At 41.9% G+C, this 23,959-nt stretch overlaps 1 protein-coding gene across 1 annotated transcript in view; it reads left to right on the top strand.

Moving 5' to 3' along the window:
* IFNGR1 (interferon gamma receptor 1) overlaps positions 1-23,959 on the top strand; it is a 482,099-nt gene that overhangs the window by 306,552 nt on the left and 151,588 nt on the right. Inside the window, exon 4 of the mRNA XM_053712170.1 lies at positions 12,844-12,995. Within this exon, the coding sequence (XP_053568145.1) occupies positions 12,844-12,995 (152 nt within the window). The remainder of the gene's footprint in view (positions 1-12,843; positions 12,996-23,959) is intronic.

Below are 23,959 nucleotides of genomic sequence, written 5' to 3'. Positions count from 1 at the left end.
TATTCTTCCTGATATTTATTGTTTTGTACAAGCTTTGGTTCGTATAAAACCTGTCATTAAGTCAATTTCTCCTCCTTGGAGTTTGAATTTGGTTCTGGGAGCTCTTCAAGCTCCTCCCTTTGAACCTATGCATTCATTGGTCATTAAATTACTTTCTTGGAAAGTTTTGTTCCTTTTGGCCATCTCTTCTGCCAGAAGAGTTTCTGAATTATCTGCTCTTTCTTGTGAGTCTCCTTTTCTGATTTTTCATCAGGATGAGGCGGTGTTGCGAACTTCTTTTGAATTTTTACCTAAAGTTGTGAATTCCATCAACATTAGTAGAGAAATTGTGGTTCCTTCAATATGTCCTAATCCTAAGAATTCTAAGGAGAAATCATTGCATTCTTTGGATGTTGTTAGAGCTTTGAAATATTATGTTGAAACTACTAAGTCTTTCCGAAAGACTTCTAGTCTATTTGTTATCTTTTCCGGTTCTAGAAAAGGCCAGAAAGCTTCTGCCATTTCTTTGGCATCTTGGTTGAAATCTTTAATTCATCTTGCCTATGTTGAGTCGGGTAAAACTCTGCCTCAGAGGATTACAGCTCATTCTACCAGGTCAGTTTCTACTTCCTGGGCGTTTAGGAATGAAGCTTCGGTTGATCACATTTGCAAAGTTGCAACTTGGTCCTCTTTGCATATTTTTACTAAATTCTACCATTTTGATGTATTTTCTTCTTCTGAAGCAGTTTTTGGTAGAAAAGTATTTCAGGCAGCAGTTTCAGTCTGAATCTTCTGCTTATGTTTTTTATTAAACTTTATTTTGGGTGTGGATTATTTTCAGCAGGAATTGGCTGTCTTTATTTTATCCCTCCCTCTCTAGTGACTCTTGTGTGGAAAGATCCACATCTTGGGTAGTCATTATCCCATACGTCACTAGCTCATGGACTCTTGCTAATTACATGAAAGAAAACATAATTTATGTAAGAACTTACCTGATAAATTCATTTCTTTCATATTAGCAAGAGTCCATGAGGCCCACCCTTTTTTGTGGTGGTTATGATTTTTTTGTATAAAGCACAATTATTCCAATTCCTTATTTTATATGCTTTCGCACTTTTTTATCACCCCACTTCTTGGCTATTCGTTAAACTGAATTGTGGGTGTGGTGAGGGGTGTATTTATAGGCATTTTAAGGTTTGGGAAACTTTGCCCCTCCTGGTAGGAATGTATATCCCATACGTCACTAGCTCATGGACTCTTGCTAATATGAAAGAAATGAATTTATCAGGTAAGTTCTTACATAAATTATGTTATTTGTGATGCAATTTTTGATATCAAAATTGATGTTAAATCCATGTCTTTAGCTATTTTAGCTAGAAGAGCTTTATTGCTTGAATATTGGAATGCTGATATGACATCTAAGTCTAGATTACTATCTATTTCTTTCCAAGGTAATAATTTATTTGGTTCTCAGTTGGATTCTATTATTTCAACTGTTACTGGGGGGAAGGGAGTTTTTTTGACTCAGGATAAAAAACCTATGGATAAATCTAAGGCTTCTAATCGTTTTAGTTCCTTTCGTCAAAATAAGGAACAAAAACCTAATCCTTCCCCCAAGGAAACTGTTTCCAATTGGAAGCTTTCCTCAAATTGGAATAAATCCAAGCCTTTTAAGAAACCAAAGTCAGCCCCTATGTCCACATGAAGGTGCAGCCCTCATTCCAGCTCAGCTGGTAGGGGGCAGATTAAGGTTTTTCAAGGATGTTTGGGCAAATTCTGTCCAAAATCATTGGATTCAGAACATTGTCTCTCAGGGGTACCGAATAGGATTCAGAGTAAGACCTCCTGTGAGAAGATTTTTTCTCTCACGCATCCAGGTAAATCCAGTAAAAGCTCAGGGTTTCCTGAAGTGTGTTTCAGACCTGGTGGTTTTAGGTGTAATCATGCCGTTTCCTTTTCAGGAACAAGGTCTGGGGTTTTATTCAAATCTATTCATTGTCCCAAAGAAGGAAAATTTATTCAGACCAGTTCTGGATCCGAAAATTTTGAATCGTTATGTAAGAGTACCAACTTTCAAGATGGTGACTATAAGGACTATTCTGCCTTTTGTTCAGCAAGGACATTATATGTCTACAATAGACTTGCAGGATGCTTACCTTCATATTCAGATTCATCCAGAACATTATCAGTTCCTGAGATTCTCTTTTCTAGACAAGCATTACCAATTTGTTGCTCTTCTATTTGGCCTAGCAACAGCTCCAAGAAACTTTTCTAAGGTTCTGGGTGCCCTACTCTCTGTAATCAGAGAACAGGGTATTGCGGTGTTTCCTTATTTGGACGATATCTTGGTACTAGCTCAGTCTTTACGTTCTGCAGAATCTCACACGAATCAACTAGTGTTGTTTCTTCGAAAACATGGTTGGAGGATCAATTTACCAAAAAGTTTCTTGATTCCTCAGACAAGGGTCACCTTTTTAGGTTTCCAGATAGATTCAGTGTCCATGACTCTGTCTCTAACAGACAAGAGAGGTTTGAGACTGAAGGTGCTGACATGCTGCAACCAATTTCAGTCATTCCCTTCAGTGGCTATGTGCATGGAAGTTTTAGGCCTCATGACTGCAGCATCGGACGCGATTCCTTTTTCTCTTTTTCACATGAGACCTCTCCAGCTTTGTATGCTTTATCAATGGTGCCGGGATTATACAAAAATATCACAATTAATATCCTTAAATCCCAATGTTCAACACTCTCTGACGTGGTGGTTAAATCACCAGCGTTTAGTTCAAGGGGCCTCTTTTTTTCGGCCAACCTGGACTGTGATCACAACAGATGTGAGTCTTTCAGGTTGGGTAGCTGTCTGGGAATCTCTGACAGGACAAGGGGTTTAGAAATCTCAAGATGTGAGATTACCAATTAACATTTTAGAACGCCGTGCAATTCTCAGAGCTCTTCAGTTTTGACCTCTGTTGAATAGAGAACCGTTCATTTGTTTTCAGACAGACAATATTACAACGGTGGAATATGTCAATCATCAGGGTAGAACTCACAGTCCCCAAGCTATGAAAGAAGTATCTCGGATACTTGTTTGGGCGTAATTCAGCTCCTGTCTAATTTTTGCGGTTCATATCCCAGGTGTAGACAATTGGGAGGCGGATTATCTCAGTCGTCAGACTTTACATCCAGGGTAGTGGTCTCTCCATCCGGATGTGTTTTCTCAGATTGTTCAGATGTGGGGTCTTCCAGAAATAGATCTGATGGCTACGCATCTAAACAAGAAACTTCCCAGATACCTGTCCAGGTCCAGGGATTCTCAGACGGAAGCAGTGGATGCGCTGACACTTCCTTGGTGTTATCAACCTGCTTATCTTCCCGCCTCTAGTTCTTCTTCCAAGAGTGATCTCCAAAATCATCATGGAACAATCATTTGTGTTGCTGGTGGCTCCAGCATGGCCCCACAGGTTTCGGTATGCGGATCTTGTTCGGATGTCCAGTTACCAACCTTGGCCACTTCCATTAAGGCCGGACCTACTGTCTCAAAGTCAGTTTTTCCATCAGGATCTCAAATCATTAAATTTGAAGGTATGGAAATTGAACGCTTAGTGCCAAGTCATGGTTGTTTCTCTGACTCAGTAATTAATACTATGTTACAAGCTCGTAAATCTGTCTCTAGGAAGATTTATTATCGAGTTTGGTGTTCTTCTCATAAATTCTCTTGGCATTCTTTTAGAATTCCTAGAATTTTAGTTTCTTCAGGATGGTTTAGATAAAGGTTTGTCTGCAAGTACTTTGAAGGGACAAATCTCTGCTCTTTCTGTTTTATTTCACAAAGATTGCTACTCTTCCTGATATTAACTGTTTTGTACAGGCTTTAGTTCGTATTAAGCCTGTCATTAAATCAATTTCTCCTCCTTGGATTCTTAATTTGGTTTTTGGTGGCGTTTCAGGCTCCTCCATTTGAGCCTATGCACTCTTTGGACATTAAACTACTTTCTTGGAAAGTGTTGTTCCTTTTGGCCATCTCTTCTGCTAGAAGAGTTTCTGAGCTTTCTGCTCTTTCTTCTGAATCTCCTTGTTTAAGTTCTTACCTAAGGTTGTGAATTCTAACAACATTAGTAGAGAAATTGTTGTCCCTTCCTTGTGTCCTAATCCTAAGAATTCTTTGGAAAAATCCTTACATTCTTTGGATGTGGTGAGAGCTTTGAAATATTATGTTGAAGCTACTAAAGATTTCAGAAAGACTTCTAGTCTATTTGTTATATTCTCTGGTTCTAGGAAAGGTCAGAAGGCTTCTGCTATTTCCTTGGCTTCTTGGTTAAAGCTTTTGATTCATCAAGCTTATTTAGAGTCGGGTGAGGCCCCGCCTCAGAGAATTACAGCTCATTCTACTAGATCAGTCTCCACTTCGTGGGCTTTTAAGAATGAAGCTTCAGTTGATCAGATTTGCAAAGCTGCAACTTGGTCCTCTTTGCATACATTTACTAAATTCTACCGTTTTGATGTATTTGCTTCTTCAGAAGCAGTCTTTGGTAGAAAAGTTCTTCAGGCAGCTGTTTCAGTTTGATTCTTCTGCTGATGTTTTAAGTTTTTCTTTTCTTCATGATAATAACTTATATTTTGGGTTGTGGATTAATTTTTCAGCATATGGCTGTTTATTTTTATCCCTCCCTCTCTAGTGACTCTTGCGTGGAGTTCCACATCTTGGGTATTGCTATACCATACATCACTAGCTCATGGACTCTTGCCAATTACATGAAAGAAAACATAATTTATGTAAGAACTTACCTGATAAATTAATTTCTTTCATATTGGCAAGAGTCCATGAGGCCCACCCTTTTCTTATGGTGGTTATGATTTTTTTTATATAAAGCACAATTATTTCCAGATTCCTTTGTTGATGCTTTTTACTCCTTTCTTTATCACCCCACTACTTGGCTATTCGTTAAACTGAATTGTGGGTGTGGTGAGGGGTGTATTTATAGGCATTTTTGAGGTTTGGGAAACTTTGCCCCTCCTGGTAGGATTGTATATCCCATACGTCACTAGCTCATGGACTCTTGCCAATATGAAAGAAATTAATTTATCAGGTAAGTTCTTAGATAAATTATGTTGTTTTAAAACACTTCTGTTTTTTTCGGAAGGGAGAAGGACCTTTTAGGTCAGAGTGGTTGCGTTTAGACAACGCTTCAACTGTTTCAATTTGTACAGAATGGCTACCAGGCACCTCAGCTGTGTTAAGCTGAGGTGTAGAGGGCTTATACCTACTCAGCCATTTCTGCCCACAATAAAAAAAAAGTTACTCTTTAAAATTTAAAGAGACAGTAGCGTTTTTTTTTTATGTGTTAAAGTTTAGATTTTACTTGATTAATCATCTTTTATCTGGTTTGGAGAAAGGGTTGTCGACAAGTTCTCTAAAGGGTCAAATCTCTGCTTTATCTATTTTGTTACTCAAACAAAATGTTCCAGATGTTCAATTTTCTTGTCAGGCCTTGGTTAGGATGAGGCCTGTGTTCAATCCAGTTACTCCTCCATGGAGTTTGAATTTGGTTCTCAATGTTTTTCAACGGCCTCCGTTTGAGTCTATGTATTCCTTAGATGTTAAGTTGTTATCTTGGAAAGTTTTATTTCTCCAACATAGGTGTGTCCGGTCCACGGCGTCATCCTTACTTGTGGGATATTCTCTTCCCCAACAGGAAATGGCAAAGAGCCCAGCAAAGCTGGTCACATGATCCCTCCTAGGCTCCGCCTACCCCAGTCATTCTCTTTGCCGTTGTACAGGCAACATCTCCACGGAGATGGCTTAGAGTTTTTTAGTGTTTAACTGTAGTTTTTATTATTCAATCAAGAGTTTGTTATTTTGAAATAGTGCTGGTATGTACTATTTACTCAGAAACAGAAAAGAGATGAAGATTTCTGTTTGTATGAGGAAAATGATTTTAGCAACCGTCACTAAAATCCATGGCTGTTCCACACAGGACTGTTGAGAGCAATTAACTTCAGTTGGGGGAACAGTGAGCAGTCTCTTGCTGCTTGAGGTATGACACATTCTAACAAGACGATGTAATGCTGGAAGCTGTCATTTTCCCTATGGGATCCGGTAAGCCATGTTTATTACGATCGTAAATAAGGGCTTCACAAGGGCTTATTAAGACTGTAGACTTTTTCTGGGCTAAATCGATTCATTATTAACACATATTTAGCCTTGAGGAATCATTTTATCTGGGTATTTTGATATAATAATATCGGCAGGCACTGTTTTAGACACCTTATTCTTTAGGGGCTTTCCCAAAGCATAAGCAGAGCCTCATTTTCGCGCCGGTGTTGCGCACTTGTTTTTGAGAGGCATGGCATGCAGTCGCATGTGAGAGGAGCTCTGATACTTAGAAAAGACTTTCTGAAGGCGTCATTTGGTATCGTATTCCCCTTTGGGCTTGGTTGGGTCTCAGCAAAGCAGATACCAGGGACTGTAAAGGGGTTAACGTTCAAAACGGCTCCGGTTCCGTTATTTTAAGGGTTAAAGCTTCCAAATTTGGTGTGCAATACTTTTAAGGCTTTAAGACACTGTGGTGAAAATTTGGTGAATTTTGAACAATTCCTTCATGTTTTTTCGCAATTGCAGTAATAAAGTGTGTTCAGTTTAAAGTTTAAAGTGACAGTAACGGTTTTATTTTAAAACGTTTTTTGTACTTTGTTATCAAGTTTATGCCTGTTTAACATGTCTGAACTACCAGATAGACTGTGTTCTGAATGTGGGGAAGCCAGAATTCCTATTCATTTAAATAAATGTGATTTATGTGACAATGACAATGATGCCCAAGATGATTCCTCAAGTGAGGGGAGTAAGCATGGTACTGCATCATTCCCTCCTTCGTCTACACGAGTCTTGCCCACTCAGGAGGCCCCTAGTACATCTAGCGCGCCAATACTCCTTACTATGCAACAATTAACGGCTGTAATGGATAATTCTGTCAAAAACATTTTAGCCAAAATGAACACTTATCAGCGTAAGCGCGACTGCTCTGTTTTAGATACTGAAGAGCATGACGACGCTGATAATAATATTTCTGAAGGGCCCCTAACCCAGTCTGATGGGGCCAGGGAGGTTTTGTCTGAGGGAGAAATTACTGATTCAGGGAACATTTCTCAACAAGCTGAACCTGATGTGATTGCATTTAAATTTAAGTTGGAACATCTCCGCATTCTGCTTAAGGAGGTATTATCCACTCTGGATGATTGTGACAAGTTGGTCATCCCAGAGAAACTATGTAAAATGGACAAGTTCCTAGAGGTGCCGGGGCTCCCAGAAGCTTTTCCTATACCCAAGCGGGTGGCGGACATTGTTAATAAAGAATGGGAAAGGCCCGGTATTCCTTTCGTCCCTCCCCCCATATTTAAAAAATTGTTTCCTATGGTCGACCCCAGAAAGGACTTATGGCAGACAGTCTCCAAGGTCGAGGGAGCGGTTTCCACTTTAAACAAACGCACCACTATACCCATAGAGGATAGTTGTGCTTTCAAAGATCCTATGGATAAAAAATTAGAAGGTTTGCTTAAAAAGATGTTTGTTCAGCAAGGTTACCTTCTACAACCAATTTCATGCATTGTCCCTGTCGCTACAGCCGCATGTTTCTGGTTCGATGAGCTGATAAAGGCGGTCGATAGTGATTCTCCTCCTTTTGAGGAGATTATGGACAGAATCAATGCTCTCAAATTGGCTAATTCTTTCACCCTAGACGCCACTTTGCAATTGGCTAGGTTAGCGGCTAAGAATTCTGGGTTTGCTATTGTGGCGCGCAGAGCGCTTTGGTTGAAATCTTGGTCGGCTGATGCGTCTTCCAAGAACAAGCTACTTAACATTCCTTTCAAGGGGAAAACGCTGTTTGGCCCTGACTTGAAAGAGATTATCTCTGATATCACTGGGGGTAAGGGCCACGCCCTTCCTCAGGATCGGCCTTTCAAGGCAAAAAATAAACCTAATTTTCGTCCCTTTCGTAGAAACGGACCAGCCCAAGGTGCTACGTCCTCTAAGCAAGAGGGTAATACTTCTCAAGCCAAGCCAGCTTGGAGACCAATGCAAGGCTGGAACAAGGGAAAGCAGGCCAAGAAACCTGCCACTGCTACCAAGACAGCATGAAATGTTGGCCCCCGATCCGGGACCGGATCTGGTGGGGGGCAGACTCTCTCTCTTCGCTCAGGCTTGGGCAAGAGATGTTCTGGATCCTTGGGCGCTAGAAATAGTCTCCCAAGGTTATCTTCTGGAATTCAAGGGACTTCCCCCAAGGGGGAGGTTCCACAGGTCTCAGTTGTCTTCAGACCACATAAAAAGACAGGCATTCTTACATTGTGTAGAAGACCTGTTAAAAATGGGAGTGATTCATCCTGTTCCATTAAGAGAACAAGGGATGGGGTTCTACTCCAATCTGTTCATAGTTCCCAAAAAAGAGGGAACGTTCAGACCAATCTTAGATCTCAAGATCTTAAACAAGTTTCTCAAGGTTCCATCGTTCAAGATGGAAACCATTCGAACTATTCTTCCTTCCATCCAGGAAGGTCAATTCATGACCACGGTGGATTTAAAGGATGCGTATCTACATATTCCTATCCACAAGGAACATCATCGGTTCCTAAGGTTCGCATTCCTGGACAAACATTACCAGTTCGTGGCGCTTCCTTTCGGATTAGCCACTGCTCCAAGGATTTTCACAAAGGTACTAGGGTCCCTTCTAGCTGTGCTAAGACCAAGGGGCATTGCTGTAGTACCTTACTTGGACGACATTCTGATTCAAGCGTCGTCCCTTCCTCAAGCAAAGGCTCACACGGACATTGTCCTGGCCTTTCTCAGATCTCACGGATGGAAAGTGAACGTGGAAAAGAGTTCTCTATCTCCGTCAACAAGGGTTCCCTTCTTGGGAACAATAATAGACTCCTTAGAAATGAGGATTTTTCTGACAGAGGCCAGAAAAACAAATCTTCTAGACTCTTGTCGGATACTTCATTCCGTTCCTCTTCCTTCCATAGCTCAGTGCATGGAAGTGATCGGGTTGATGGTAGCGGCAATGGACATAGTTCCTTTTGCGCGCATTCATCTAAGACCATTACAACTGTGCATGCTCAGTCAGTGGAATGGGGACTATACAGACTTGTCTCCGAAGATACAAGTAAATCAGAGGACCAGAGACTCACTCCGTTGGTGGCTGTCCCTGGACAACCTGTCACAAGGGATGACATTCCGCAGACCAGAGTGGGTCATTGTCACGACCGACGCCAGTCTGATGGGCTGGGGCGCGGTCTGGGGATCCCTGAAAGCTCAGGGTCTTTGGTCTCGGGAAGAATCTCTTCTACCGATAAATATTCTGGAACTGAGAGCGATATTCAATGCTCTCAAGGCTTGGCCTCAGCTAGCGAGGGCCAAGTTCATACGGTTTCAATCAGACAACATGACAACTGTTGCGTACATCAACCATCAGGGGGGAACAAGGAGTTCCCTAGCGATGGAAGAAGTGACCAAAATCATTCTATGGGCGGAGTCTCACTCCTGCCACCTGTCTGCTATCCACATCCCAGGAGTGGAAAATTGGGAAGCGGATTTTCTGAGTCGTCAGACATTGCATCCGGGGGAGTGGGAACTCCATCCGGAAATCTTTGCCCAAGTCACTCAGCTGTGGGGCATTCCAGACATGGATCTGATGGCCTCTCGTCAGAACTTCAAAGTTCCTTGCTACGGGTCCAGATCCAGGGATCCCAAGGCGGCTCTAGTGGATGCACTAGTAGCACCTTGGACCTTCAAACTAGCTTATGTGTTCCCGCCGTTTCCTCTCATCCCCAGGCTGGTAGCCAGGATCAATCAGGAGAGGGCGTCGGTGATCTTGATAGCTCCTGCGTGGCCACGCAGGACTTGGTATGCAGATCTGGTGAATATGTCATCGGCTCCACCTTGGAAGCTACCTTTGAGACGAGACCTTCTTGTTCAGGGTCCGTTCGAACATCCGAATCTGGTTTCACTCCAGCTGACTGCTTGGAGATTGAACGCTTGATTTTATCGAAGCGAGGGTTCTCAGATTCTGTTATCGATACTCTTGTTCAGGCCAGAAAGCCTGTAACTAGAAAGATTTACCACAAAATTTGGAAAAAATATATCTGTTGGTGTGAATCTAAAGGATTCCCTTGGGACAAGGTTAAGATTCCTAGGATTCTATCCTTCCTTCAAGAAGGATTGGAAAAAGGATTATCTGCAAGTTCCCTGAAGGGACAGATTTCTGCCTTGTCGGTGTTACTTCACAAAAAGCTGGCTGCTGTGCCAGATGTTCAAGCCTTTGTTCAGGCTCTGGTTAGAATTAAGCCTGTTTACAAACCTTTGACTCCTCCTTGGAGTCTCAATTTAGTTCTTTCAGTTCTTCAGGGGGTTCCGTTTGAACCCTTACATTCCGTTGATATTAAGTTATTATCTTGGAAAGTTTTGTTTTTAGTTGCAATTTCTTCTGCTAGAAGAGTTTCATAATTATCTGCTCTGCAGTGTTCTCCTCCTTATCTGGTGTTCCACGCAGATAAGGTGGTTTTACGTACTAAACCTGGTTTTCTTCCAAAAGTTGTTTCTAACAAAAACATTAACCAGGAGATTATCGTACCTTCTCTGTGTCCGAAACCAGTTTCAAAGAAGGAACGTTTGTTGCACAATTTGGATGTTGTTCACGCTCTAAAATTCTATTTAGATGCTACAAAGGATTTTAGACAAACATCTTCCTTGTTTGTTGTTTATTCCGGTAAAAGGAGAGGTCAAAAAGCAACTTCTACCTCTCTCTCTTTTTGGATTAAAAGCATCATCAGATTGGCTTACGAGACTGCCGGACGGCAGCCTCCCGAAAGAATCACAGCTCATTCCACTAGGGCTGTGGCTTCCACATGGGCCTTCAAGAACGAGGCTTCTGTTGATCAGATATGTAGGGCAGCGACTTGGTCTTCACTGCACACTTTTACCAAATTTTACAAGTTTGATACTTTTGCTTCTTCTGAGGCTATTTTTGGGAGAAAGGTTTTGCAAGCCGTGGTGCCTTCCATTTAGGTGACCTGATTTGCTCCCTCCCTTCATCCGTGTCCTAAAGCTTTGGTATTGGTTCCCACAAGTAAGGATGACGCCGTGGACCGGACACACCTATGTTGGAGAAAACAGAATTTATGTTTACCTGATAAATTACTTTCTCCAACGGTGTGTCCGGTCCACGGCCCGCCCTGGTTTTTTTAATCAGGTCTGATAATTTATTTTCTTTAACTACAGTCACCACGGTACCATATGGTTTCTCCTATGCAAATATTCCTCCTTAACGTCGGTCGAATGACTGGGGTAGGCGGAGCCTAGGAGGGATCATGTGACCAGCTTTGCTGGGCTCTTTGCCATTTCCTGTTGGGGAAGAGAATATCCCACAAGTAAGGATGACGCCGTGGACCGGACACACCGTTGGAGAAAGTAATTTATCAGGTAAACATAAATTCTGTTTTCTTGTTGCTATTTCTTCTGCTCGTAGAGTCTTGGAACTCTCGGCATTGCTGTCTGAATTTCCTTATCATATTTTCTACTGAGATAAGGTAGTTTTACGGAATAAATTATGATTTCTTCCTAAGGTTGTTTCTGATAGGAACATTAATCAGGAGATGATTGTTCCTTCCTGGTGTCCTAATCCTCATTCCCAGAAGAAACGTCTTCTGCACAATTTGGACGTAGTTCGTGCTTTAAAGTTTTATCAGCAGGCAACGAAAGATTATCATCAGTCTTCTGCTTTGTTTGTGGTTTTCTCAGGAAAACGTAAGAGTCAGAAAGCTACGGCTACTTCTTTCTTTTTGGTTGAAGAGCATCATACGTTTTGAATATGAGACTGCTGGATAGCAGCCTCCAGAAAGGGTTGCGGCTCATTCCACGAGGGCTGTTGCTTCCTCATGGGCATTCAAAAATGAAACTTCTGTGGAACAGATTTGCAAGGCTGCAACTTGGTCCTCTCTTCAGACCTTTTAAAAGTTCTACAAATTTGACAAATTTGACACTTTTGCCTTTTAGGAGAAAGGTTCTTCAAGCAGTGGTGCCTTCCGTTTAGGTTCTCTGTCTTGTCCCTCCCGTATCATCTGTGTACTCTGGCTTGGGTATTGAATCCCATTAGTAATTAAGATGATCCGTGGACTCGTGTCTTAAAAAAGAAAAGAAAATTTATGCTTACCTGATAAATGCTTTTCTTTTTTGACACGATGAGTCCACGGCCCGCCCTGTTCTTGTAAGACAGGGTGTTGGTTATTTTAAAATTCAGACACCTGCGCCTTGGTTTTTCCTTTCTTTCCTTAACTTCGGTTGAATGACTGGAGTGGGAGGGAAGGGAGGAGCTATTTAACAGCTTTGCTGTGGCGCTCTTTGCCGCCTCCTGCTGACCAGGAGGTGAATATCCCATTAGTAATTAAGATGATCCGTGGACTCATTGTGTCAAAAAAGAAATAAATTTATCAGGTAAGAATAAATTTTCTTTTTTCTTTTGATAAACAATTGCAGTAAAAATTTGTTTTTTAAAAATGTTTATACTTTGCTGATGTTTTACATCAAAAATGTCTTGTAATTGCAAGGTGTTTAATGTCCCTGTAATAATATCAGCTGTATGGAATTATATAGATACTGGTGAAGTTGGGGACCACTTTGTAAGTGAAATTTCCGGTCTGATTATCCATAAAGGATTAGTGTCACCTTTTGTTAAAACAACAAGCTTCACTCTGTCTTGCCTTTCTTTAGGACCTATCTGTCTCTAGACTTGAGTTTTTTGTATTTATTTAAATCAGTAAGGTTGTATTAAATTGTTAACATTTCAAAACTAACCAAAACTGTAAATTTGTGTTCAGGGAGAATTGGGCCACCAACCTTGGATGTGTATATGATGGATAAAGAGATAGTTGTTGATATTTGGCACGCCCCTATACCAGATGGACTGCCAGACATATGGCATTTTTATCCTGATTTTGATTATAAAGTTCATTATATGAAAACAAACCAGGTAAGTGTTACAACGATGAATGTAAGGTAGTCTGTCTAAGCTTTTATTTGTGTGTGTGTAGTATAAATTATAGCAAAAACATGCTATCCCAATGATGAACTTTAGGAGCAGCATTGTGAGCAATAACTTTGTCTATAGCAACTGCATCCTCCATTTGTATGGATCTTCAGTATCCGTAAATTAGAACTTATTTTATGAAAGTATACAAAAATCAAACCAGTTTTTAATGTATTTAAACAACAGATACCTACAAAAATCCACAAATACTTTAATGGTAGTTTTCTGTTGAACACCATTAGATAAGTTTTTCTAAAGAAATTGTGATTAACCCTATTGTCTATTTTGTATTTTATTTTTTATACAGCAATGTATTTAGTATTGTGATTATGCTTTCATAGTTTCTGTGTAATTTCAACAAATAAGGATCACAATTTTATATTTGAGTATCTTTTCTCCAACATAGGTGTGTCCGGTCCACGGCGTCATCCTTACTTGTGGGATATTCTCTTCCCCAACAGGAAATGGCAAAGAGCCCAGCAAAGCTGGTCACATGATCCCTCCTAGGCTCCGCCTACCCCAGTCATTCTCTTTGCCGTTGTACAGGCAACATCTCCACGGAGATGGCTTAGAGTTTTTTAGTGTTTAACTGTAGTTTTTATTATTCAATCAAGAGTTTGTTATTTTAAAATAGTGCTGGTATGTACTATTTACTCTGAAACAGAAAAGAGATGAAGATTTCTGTTTGTATGAGGAAAATGATTTTAGCAACCGTTACTAAAATCCATGGCTGTTCCACACAGGACTGTTGAGAGGAATTAACTTCAGTTGGGGGAACAGTGAGCAGTCTTTTGCTGCTTGAGGTATGACACATTCTAACAAGACGATGTAATGCTGGAAGCTGTCATTTTCCCTATGGGATCCGGTAAGCCATTTTTATTCAGACAGTAAATAAGGGCTTCACAAGGGTTTATTAAGACTGTAGACATTTTCTGGGCTAAATCGATCATATTTACACATATTTAGCCTTGAGGAATCATTTAATCTGGGTATTTTTTGTAAAATAATATCGGCAGGCACTGTTTTAGACACTTTATTCTATAGGGGCTTTCCCTAATCATAGTCAGAGCCTCATTTTCGCGCCGGTATGGCGCACTTGTTTTTGAGAACAGCATGGCATGCAGCTGCATGTGTGTGGAGCTCTGATACATAGAAAAGTCTTTCTGAAGGCATCATTTGGTATCGTATTCCCCTTTGGGCTTGGTTGGGTCTCAGCAAAGCAGATTCCAGGGACTGTAAAGGGGTTAAATATAAAAACGGCTCCGGTTCCGTTATTTTAAGGGTTAAAGCTTCCAAATTTGGTGTGCAATACTTTTAAGGCTTTAAGACACTGTGGTGAAATTTTGGTGAATTTTGAACAATTCCTTCATACTTTTTCGCAATTGCAGTAATAAAGTGTGTTCAGTTTAAAATTTAAAGTGACAGTAACGGTTTTATTTTAAAACGTTTTTTGTGCTTTGTTATCAAGTTTATGCCTGTTTAACATGTCTGAACTACCAGATAGATTGTGTTCTGACTGTGGGGAAGCCAAGGTTCCTTCTCATTTAAATAGATGTGATTTATGTCATAAAAAATTTAGTAAAAATGATGCCCAAGATGATTCCTCAAGTGAGGGGAGTAAGCATGGTACTGCATCATCCCCTCCTTCGTCTACACCAGTCTTGCCCATACAGGAGGCCCCTAGTACATCTAGCGCGCCAATACTCCTTACTATGCAACAATTAACGGCTGTAATGGATAATTCTATCAAAAACATTTTAGCCAATATGCCCACTTATCAGCGAAAGCGCGACTGCTCTGTTTTAGAAAATACTGAAGAGCATGAGGACGCTGATGATATTGTTTCTGATGGGCCCCTACACCAGTCTGAGGGGGCCAGGGAGGTTTTGTCTGAGGGAGAAATTTCAGATTCAGGAAAAATTTCTCAACAAGCTGAACCTGATGTGATTACTTTTAAATTTAAGTTGGAACATCTCCGCGCTCTACTTAAGGAGGTGTTATCCAATTTGGATGATTGTGATTATCTGGTCATTCCAGAAACACTATGTAAAATGGACAAGTTCCTAGAGGCCCCGGGGCCCCCCGAAGCTTTTCCTATATCCAAGCGGGTGGCGTACATTGTTAATAAAGAATGGGACAGGCCCGGTATACCTTTCGTACCTCCCCCCATATTTAAAAAATTGTTTCCTATAGTCGACCCCAGAAAGGACTTATGGCAGACAGTCCCCAAGGTCGAGGGGGCGGTTTCTACTCTAAACAAGCGCGCCACTATACCCATAGAAGATAGTTGTGCTTTCCAAGATCCTATGGATAAAAAATTAGAAGGTTTGCTAAAAAAGATGTTTGTTCAGCAAGGTTACCTTCTACAACCAATTGCATGCATTGTCCCTGTCACTACAGCCGCGTGTTTCTGGTTCGATGAGCTAGAAAAGGCGATTATTAGTAATTCTTCTTCTTATGAGGAGATTATGGACAGAATTCGTGCTCTTAAATTGGCTAATTCTTTCACCCTAGACGCCACCTTGCAATTGGCTAGGTTAGCGGCGAAAGATTCTGGGTTTGCTAGTGTGGCGCGCAGAGCGCTTTGGTTAAAATCTTGGTCAGCGGATGCGTCTTCCAAGAACAAATTGCTTGACATTCCTTTCAAGGGGAAAACACTGTTTGGCCCTGACTTGAAAGAGATTATCTCTGATATCACTGGGGGCAAGGGCCACGCCCTTCCTCAGGATAGGTCTTTCAAGGCCAAAAATAAACCTAATTTTCGTCCCTTTCGCAGAAACGGACCAGCCCCAAGTGCTACGTCCTCTAAGCAGGAGGGTAATACTTCTCAAGCCAATCCAGCCTGGAGACCTATGCAAGGCTGGAACAAAGGAAAGCAGGCCAAGAAACCTGCCACTGCTCCCAAGACAGCATGAGATGCGGGCCCACGATCCGGGACCGGATTTGGTGGGGGGCAGACTCTCTCTCTTCACTCAGACTTGGGCAAGAGATGTTCTGGATCCTTGGGCGCTAGAAATAGTCTCCCAAGGTTATCTTCTGGAAGTGATTCATCCTGTTCCATTAAGAGAACGAGGGATGGGGTTCTACTCCAATCTGTTCGTAGTTCCCAAAAAAGAGGGAACGTTCAGACCAATCTTAGATCTCAAGATCCTAAACAAGTTTCTCAAGGTTCCATCGTCCAAAATGGAAACCATTCGAACAATCCTTCCATCCAGGAAGGTCAATTCTTGACCACGGTGGATTTAAAGGATGCGTATCTACATATTCCTGTCCACAAGGAACATCATCGGTTCCTAAGGTTCGCATTCCTGGACAAGCATTACCAGTTCGTGGCGCTTCCTTTCGGATTAGCCACTGCTCCAAGGATTTTCACAAAGGTACTAGGGTCCCTGCTAGCGGTGCTAAGACCAAGGGGCATTGCTGTAGTACCTTACCTTGGACGACATTCTGATTCAAGCGTCGTCCCTTCCTCAAGCAGAGGCTCACACGGACATTGTCCTGGCCTTTCTCAGATCTCACGGCTGGAAAGTGAACGTGGAAAAGAGTTCTCTATCTCCGTCGACAAGAGTTCCCTTCTTGGGAACAATTATAGACTCCTTAGAAATGAGGATCTTTCTGACAGAGACCAGAAAAACAAAGCTTCTGAACTCTTGTCGGATACTTCATTCCGTTCCTCTTCCTTCCATAGCGCAGTGCATGGAAGTGATAGGGTTGATGGTAGCGGCGATGGACATAGTTCCTTTTGCGCGCATTCATCTAAGACCATTACAACTGTGTATGCTCAGTCAGTGGAATGGGGACTATACAGACTTGTCTCCGAAGATACAAGTAAATCAGAGGACCAGAGACTCACTCCGTTGGTGGCTGTCCCTGGACAACCTGTCACAAGGGGTGACCTCCCGCAGACCAGAGTGGGTCATTGTCACGACCGACGCCAGTCTGATGGGCTGGGGCGCGGTCTGGGGATCCCTGAAAGCTCAGGGTCTTTGGTCTCGGGAAGAATCTCTTCTACCGATAAATATTCTGGAACTGAGAGCGATATTCAATGCTCTCAAGGCTTGGCCTCAGCTAGCGAGGGCCAAGTTCATACGGTTTCAATCAGACAACATGACGACTGTTGCGTACATCAACCATCAGGGGGGAACAAGGAGTTCCCTGGCGATGGAAGAAGTGACCAGAATCATTCATTGGGCGGAGACTCGCTCCTGCCACCTGTCTGCAATCCACATCCCAGGAGTGGAAAATTGGGAAGCGGATTGTCTGAGTCGGCAGACATTGCATCCGGGGGAGTGGGAACTCCATCCGGAAATCTTTGCCCAAGTCACTCAACTGTGGGGCATTCCAGACATGGATCTGATGGCCTCTCGTCAGAACTTCAAGGTTCCTTGCTACGGGTCCAGATCCAGGGATCCCAAGGCGACTCTAGTAGATGCACTAGTAGCACCTTGGACCTTCAAACTAGCCTATGTATTCCCGCCGTTTCCTCTCATCCCCAGGCTGGTAGCCAGGATCAAGCAGGAGAGGGCGTCGGTGATCTTGATAGCTCCTGCGTGGCCACGCAGGACTTGGTATGCAGATCTGGTGAATATGTCATCGGCTCCACCATGGAAGCTACCTTTGAGACGAGACCTTCTTGTTCAGGGTCCGTTCGAACATCCGCATCTGGTTCCACTCCAGCTGACTGCTTGGAGATTGAACGCTTGATCTTATCGAAGCGAGGATTCTCAGATTCTGTTATCGATACTCTTGTTCAGGCCAGAAAGCCTGTAACTAGAAAGATTTACCACAAAATTTGGAAAAAATATATCTGTTGGTGTGAATCTAAAGGATTCCCTTGGGACAAGGTTAAGATTCCTAAGAGTCTATCCTTCCTTCGAGAAGGATTGGAAAAAGGATTATCTGCAAGTTCCTTGATGGGACAGATTTCTGCCTTGTCTGTGTTACTTCACAAAAAGCTGGCAGCTGTGCCAGATGTTCAAGCCTTTGTTCAGGCTCTGGTTAGAATCAAGCCTGTTTACAAACCTTTGACTCCTCCTTGGAGTCTCAACTTAGTTCTTTCAGTTCTTCAGGGGGTTCCGTTTGAACCCTTACATTCCGTTGATATTAAGTTATTATCTTGGAAAGTTTTGTTTTTGGTTGCAATTTCTTCTGCTAGAAGAGTCTCAGAATTATCTGCTCTGCAGTGTTCTCCTCCTTATCTGGTGTTCCATGCTGATACGGTGGTTTTACGTACTAACCTGGTTTTCTTCCTAAAGTTGTTTCTAACAAAAACATTAACCAGGAGATAGTCGTACCTTCTCTGTGTCCGAAACCAGTTTCGAAGAAGGAACGTTTGTTGCACAATTTGGATGTTGTTCGCGCTCTAAAATTCTATTTAGATGCTACAAAGGATTTTAGACAAACATCTTCCTTGTTTGTTGTTTATTCAGGTAAAAGGAGAGGTCAAAAAGCAACTTCTACCTCTCTCTCTTTTTGGATTAAAAGCATCATCAGATTGGCTTACGAGACTGCCGGACGGCAGCCTCCTGAAAGGATCACAGCTCCTTCCACTAGGGCTGTGGCTTCCACATGGGCCTTCAAGAACGAGGCTTCTGTTGATCAGATATGTAGGGCAGCGACTTGGTCTTCACTGCACACTTTTACCAAATTTTACAAGTTTGATACTTTTGCTTCTTCTGAGGCTATTTTTGGGAGAAAGGTTTTGCAAGCCGTGGTGCCTTCCATTTAGGTGACCTGATTTGCTCCCTCCCTTCATCCGTGTCCTAAAGCTTTGGTATTGGTTCCCACAAGTAAGGATGACGCCGTGGACCGGACACACCTATGTTGGAGAAAACAGAATTTATGTTTACCTGATAAATTACTTTCTCCAACGGTGTGTCCGGTCCACGGCCCGCCCTGGTTTTTTAATCAGGTCTGATAATTTATTTTCTTTAACTACAGTCACCACGGTATCATATGGTTTCTCCTATGCAAATATTCCTCCTTAACGTCGGTCGAATGACTGGGGTAGGCGGAGCCTAGGAGGGATCATGTGACCAGCTTTGCTGGGCTCTTTGCCATTTCCTGTTGGGGAAGAGAATATCCCACAAGTAAGGATGACGCCGTGGACCGGACACACCGTTGGAGAAAGTAATTTATCAGGTAAACATAAATTCTGTTTTTTTACAAATTACATTGCACTTTGTATTTCTTCTATTTATGATAAAACTGAGGAACTGACCTTTTGTTTCCCAGAGTTTCGTCACTTTCCACTATTAGTCCAGCTATTAGTATATGTGTGTGTGTATATATATATATATATATATATATATATATATATGTATGTGTGTGTGTATGTATATATATGTGTGTATGTGTATATATATATATATATATATATATATATATATATATATATATATATATATAGCTATATATCTATATATTCTATAAGATACGACGAGTCCACGGATTAATCCTTTACTTGTGGGATATTATCCTCCTGCTAACAGGAAGTGGCAAAGAGCACCACAGCAGAGCTGTCTATATAGCTCCTCCCTTAACTCCACCCCCCAGTCATTCTCTTTGCCTACTCTAAGTACTAGGAAGGGTAAAGTGAAAGAGGTGATACATTTTTAGTTTTTATTTTCTTCAAGCTAGAGTTTTTTATTTTAAATGGTACCGGTGTGTACTATTTACTCTCAGGCAGCAGATGGATGAAGACTTCTGCCTGGAGGCTGATGATCTTAGCATTTGTCACTAAGATCCAGAGCAGTTCCCACAGAATGGCTGAGGAGTACTTAAGAAACTTCAGTGTGAGGAACGTTTTTCATGCTATAAGCAGTGTGGTATGTTGAGTCATTTTTTTCTGGAGAGACTGTGTTATTTCAGAATTGGCTGACAGTATCCCCATGAGGGAAAGGGTAAGCAGTAATCCTAAAGTATAAAGAGGGGTATTACTAAGCTTGCTTATAGGGGCTAAGAAAAAATGGTGGACACGGAGTTTGAATGTTTGTGGGCAAACGTTTATTTCACTGGGAGTGCTGATAACGTTTTTGGCAGGAACGTTTTTTTGAGGCTTTATTGAGAAGGGTACACTTGGCTTCTTTTTGGATTTAAGAACCCACATGGCTAGTTTGAGACCGCTCTGGTGCGGTTCATTTAGGCTGAGAGACATCGAGTGAGAAGGGTGGGGCCTATTTTCGCGCCTCAGTTGCGCAGTTGTATTTGACAGGCAAGCAGCAAGCTCCAACTCCGGTGGGCCCTTGTGAGAGTATTGGGCCAAATCGAAGCTTTAACCCTGTTTTCCAGATCCCTGAGGGCAGGTAGGCGCCACAGCAAAGCTGTGGCGAAGTGCAGGGGGTGTTTTTTCCGGATTTAAACTTTTATTAATTATCCGGTAAGGGTTAAGTGTTCCTTTCCTTGTGGGGCAAACTTAGCTGCATAATTTGTTTACTTATATCAAAAATTTGAAACCATTTGATTATTTTAAAGCAGTTTTGCAAAACGTGTGTGCTTTTTTTCTCTTAAAGGCGCAGTATCATTTTTAAGATTATTTCTTTACTAAAGAAAGTGTTTTCAAGCCTGTTTGTGGTCATTACTAGCCTGTTTAACATGTCTGACATTGAGGAAAGCCAATGTTCAATGTGTTTGGAAGCCATTGTGGAACTCCCACTTAAAATGTGTCCCTCATGCACTGAAAGGGCAATAAATTGCAAAGAACATATTTTAGCTGATAAAAGTATGTCACAGGATGATTCTCAGTCAGAAGAGAATCAGGTTATGCCATCTAATTCTCCCCAAGTGTCTCAACCATTAACGCCCGCACAAGCGACGCCAAGTACTTCTATTGCGTCTAATTCTTTCACCCTGCAAGATATGGCCACAGTTATGAATACTACCCACAGAGGTTTTATCTAAACTGCCTAGGTTGCAGGGGAAGTGCAGTAGGTCCGGTGTGAGAGTAAATGCTGAGCCCTCTGACGCTTTATTAGCCATCTCCGATGTACCCTCACAATGTTCTGAGTTAGGGGTGAGGGAATTGCTGTCTGAGGGAGAGCTTTCTGATTCAGGAAAGATGTTCCCTCAGACTCAGATATGACAGCTTTTAAATTTAAGCTAGAACACCTCCGCTTGTTGCTCAGAGAGGTATTAGCGACTCTGGATGATTGTGACCCTATTGTAACTCCACCAGAGAAATTGTGTAAAATGGATAGATATCTAGAGGTTCCTGCTTACACTAATCTTTTTCCGGTCCCTAAGAGGATTTCGGACATTGTTACTAAGGAATGGGACAGACCAGGTATTCAGTTTTCTCCCCCTCCTACTTTTAAGAAAATGTTTCCCATATCAGACACCATTCGGGATTCGTGACAGACGGTCCCTAAGGTGGAGGGAGCTATTTATTCCCTGGCTAAGCATACAACTATACCTATTGAGGACAGTTGTGCTTTCAAAGATCCTATGGATAAAAAATTAGAGGGTCTTCTAAAGAAAATATTTATTCATCAGGGTTTTCTTCTGCAACCTATAGCGTGCATTGTTCCTGTAACTACTGCAGCTGCGTTTTGGTTCGAGGCTCTAGAGGAGGCTCTTAAGGTTGAGACCCCATTAGATGATATTTTGAATAGAATTAGGGCTCTCAAGCTAGCTAATTCTTTCATTACAGATGCCGCTTTTCAACTGGCTAAATTAGCGGCAAAGAATTCAGGTTTTGCCATTCTAGCGCGTAGAGCGTTATGGCTTAAGTCCTGGTCTGCTGATGTGTCATCAAAATCTAAGCTTTTAGCCATTCCTTTCAAGGGTAAGACCCTATTCGGGCCTGAACTGAAAGAGATAATTTCATGCCCTTCCTCAGGATAAGACAAAGATGAGGACCAAACAAAATAATTTTCGTTCCTTTCGAAACTTCAAGGGTGGTCCCTCTACCTCCTCCGCTGCTGCAAAGCAGGAGGTGAATTTTGCTCAATCCAAGTCAGTCTGGAGACCTAACCAGACTTGGAACAAGGGTAAACAGGCCACCAAGACAGCATGAAGGGGCAGCCCCCGATCTGGGACCGGATCTAGTAAGGGGCAGACTTTCTCTCTTTGCTCAGGCAAGAGACGTTCAGGACTCTCCTGGGCTTTAGAAATTGTGACCCAGGGGGGTATCTTCTAGACTTCAAAGATTCTTCTCCAAGGGGGAGATTCCATCTTTCTCGATTGTCTGTAAACCAGACAAAAAGAGGTGTTCTTACACTGTGTAGAAGACCTATATACCATAGGAGTAATCTGCCCAGTTCCAAAAGCAGAACAGGGGCAGGGGTTTTACTCCAATCTGTTTGTGGTTCCCAAAAAAGAGGGATCCTTCAGACCAATCTTAGATCTCAAAATCCTAAACAAATTCCTCAGAGTCCCATCCTTCAAGATGGAGACCATTCAGACTATTTCTTTTGCAAGATGTACCAAGTCCACGGATTCATTCTAACTTGTGGAATATTGTCCTTCCTGACAGGAAGTAGCAAAGAGAGCACCACAGCAGAGCTGTCTATATAGCTCCACCCTTAACTCCACCCCCAAGTCATTCTCTTTGCTGGCTCTAAGCAGGAAGGGTAAAGAGAAGAGGTGTTAAACTGTTAGTTTTATTTTATCTTTAATCAAGTGTTAGTTATTTCTCCAACATAGGTGTGTCCGGTCCACGGCGTCATCCTTACTTGTGGGATATTCTCTTCCCCAACAGGAAATGGCAAAGAGCCCAGCAAAGCTGGTCACATGATCCCTCCTAGGCTCCGCCTACCCCAGTCATTCTCTTTGCCGTTGTACAGGCAACATCTCCACGGAGATGGCTTAGAGTTTTTTAGTGTTTAACTGTAGTTTTTATTATTCAATCAAGAGTTTGTTATTTTAAAATAGTGCTGGTATGTACTATTTACTCAGAAACAGAAAAGAGATGAAGATTTCTGTTTGTATGAGGAAAATGATTTTAGCACCGTAACTAAAATCCATGGCTGTTCCACACAGGACTGTTGAGAGCAATTAACTTCAGTTGGGGGAACAGTGTGCAGTCTCTTGCTGCTTGAGGTATGACACATTCTAACAAGACGATGTAATGCTGGAAGCTGTCATTTTTCCCTATGGGATCCGGTAAGCCATGTTTATTACGATGTTAAATAAGGGCTTCACAAGGGCTTATTATGATTGTAGACTTTTATGGGCTAAATCGATTCAGTATTAAAACCTATTTAGCCTTGAGGAATCATTTTATTTGGGTATATTTATATTAGATGATATTATAATGTCGGCAGGCACTGTATGAGACACCTTATTTCTCTAGGGCTTTCCCAAAGCATAAGCAGAGCCTCATTTTCGCGCCGGTGTGGCGCACTTGTTTTTGAGAGGCATGGCATGCAGTCGCATGTGAGAGGAGCTCTGATACTTACAAAAGTCTTTCTGAAGGCGTCATTTGGTATCGTATTCCCCTTTGGGTTTGGTTGGGTCTCAGCAAAGCAGATACCAGGGACTGTAAAGGGGTTAAAGTGTTAAAACGGCTCCGGTTCCGTTATTTTAAGGGTTAAAGCTTCCAAATTTGGTGTGCAATACTTTTAAGGCTTTAAGACACTGTGGTGAAAATTTGGTGAATTTTGTACAATTCCTTCATGTTTTTTCGCAATTGCAGTAATAAAGTGTGTTCAGTTTAAAATTTAAAGTGACAGTAACGGTTTTACTTTAAAACGTTTTTTTGTACTTTATTATCAAATTTATGCCTGTTTAACATGTCTGAACTACCAGATAGACTGTGTTCTGAATGTGGGGAAGCCAGAATTCCTGTTCATTTAAATAAATGTGATTTATGTGATAATGACAATGATGCCCAAGATGATTCCTCAAGTGAGGGGAGTAAGCATGGTACTGCATCATTCCCTCCTTCGTCTACACGAGTCTTGCCCCCA

The sequence above is a fragment of the Bombina bombina genome, chromosome 4 (assembly GCF_027579735.1).
Source record: "Bombina bombina isolate aBomBom1 chromosome 4, aBomBom1.pri, whole genome shotgun sequence".
NCBI lineage: Eukaryota > Metazoa > Chordata > Amphibia > Anura > Bombinatoridae > Bombina > Bombina bombina.
Note: the sequence above shows the minus strand (reverse complement) of the source record. Positions and strands in the feature narration are given on the sequence as shown.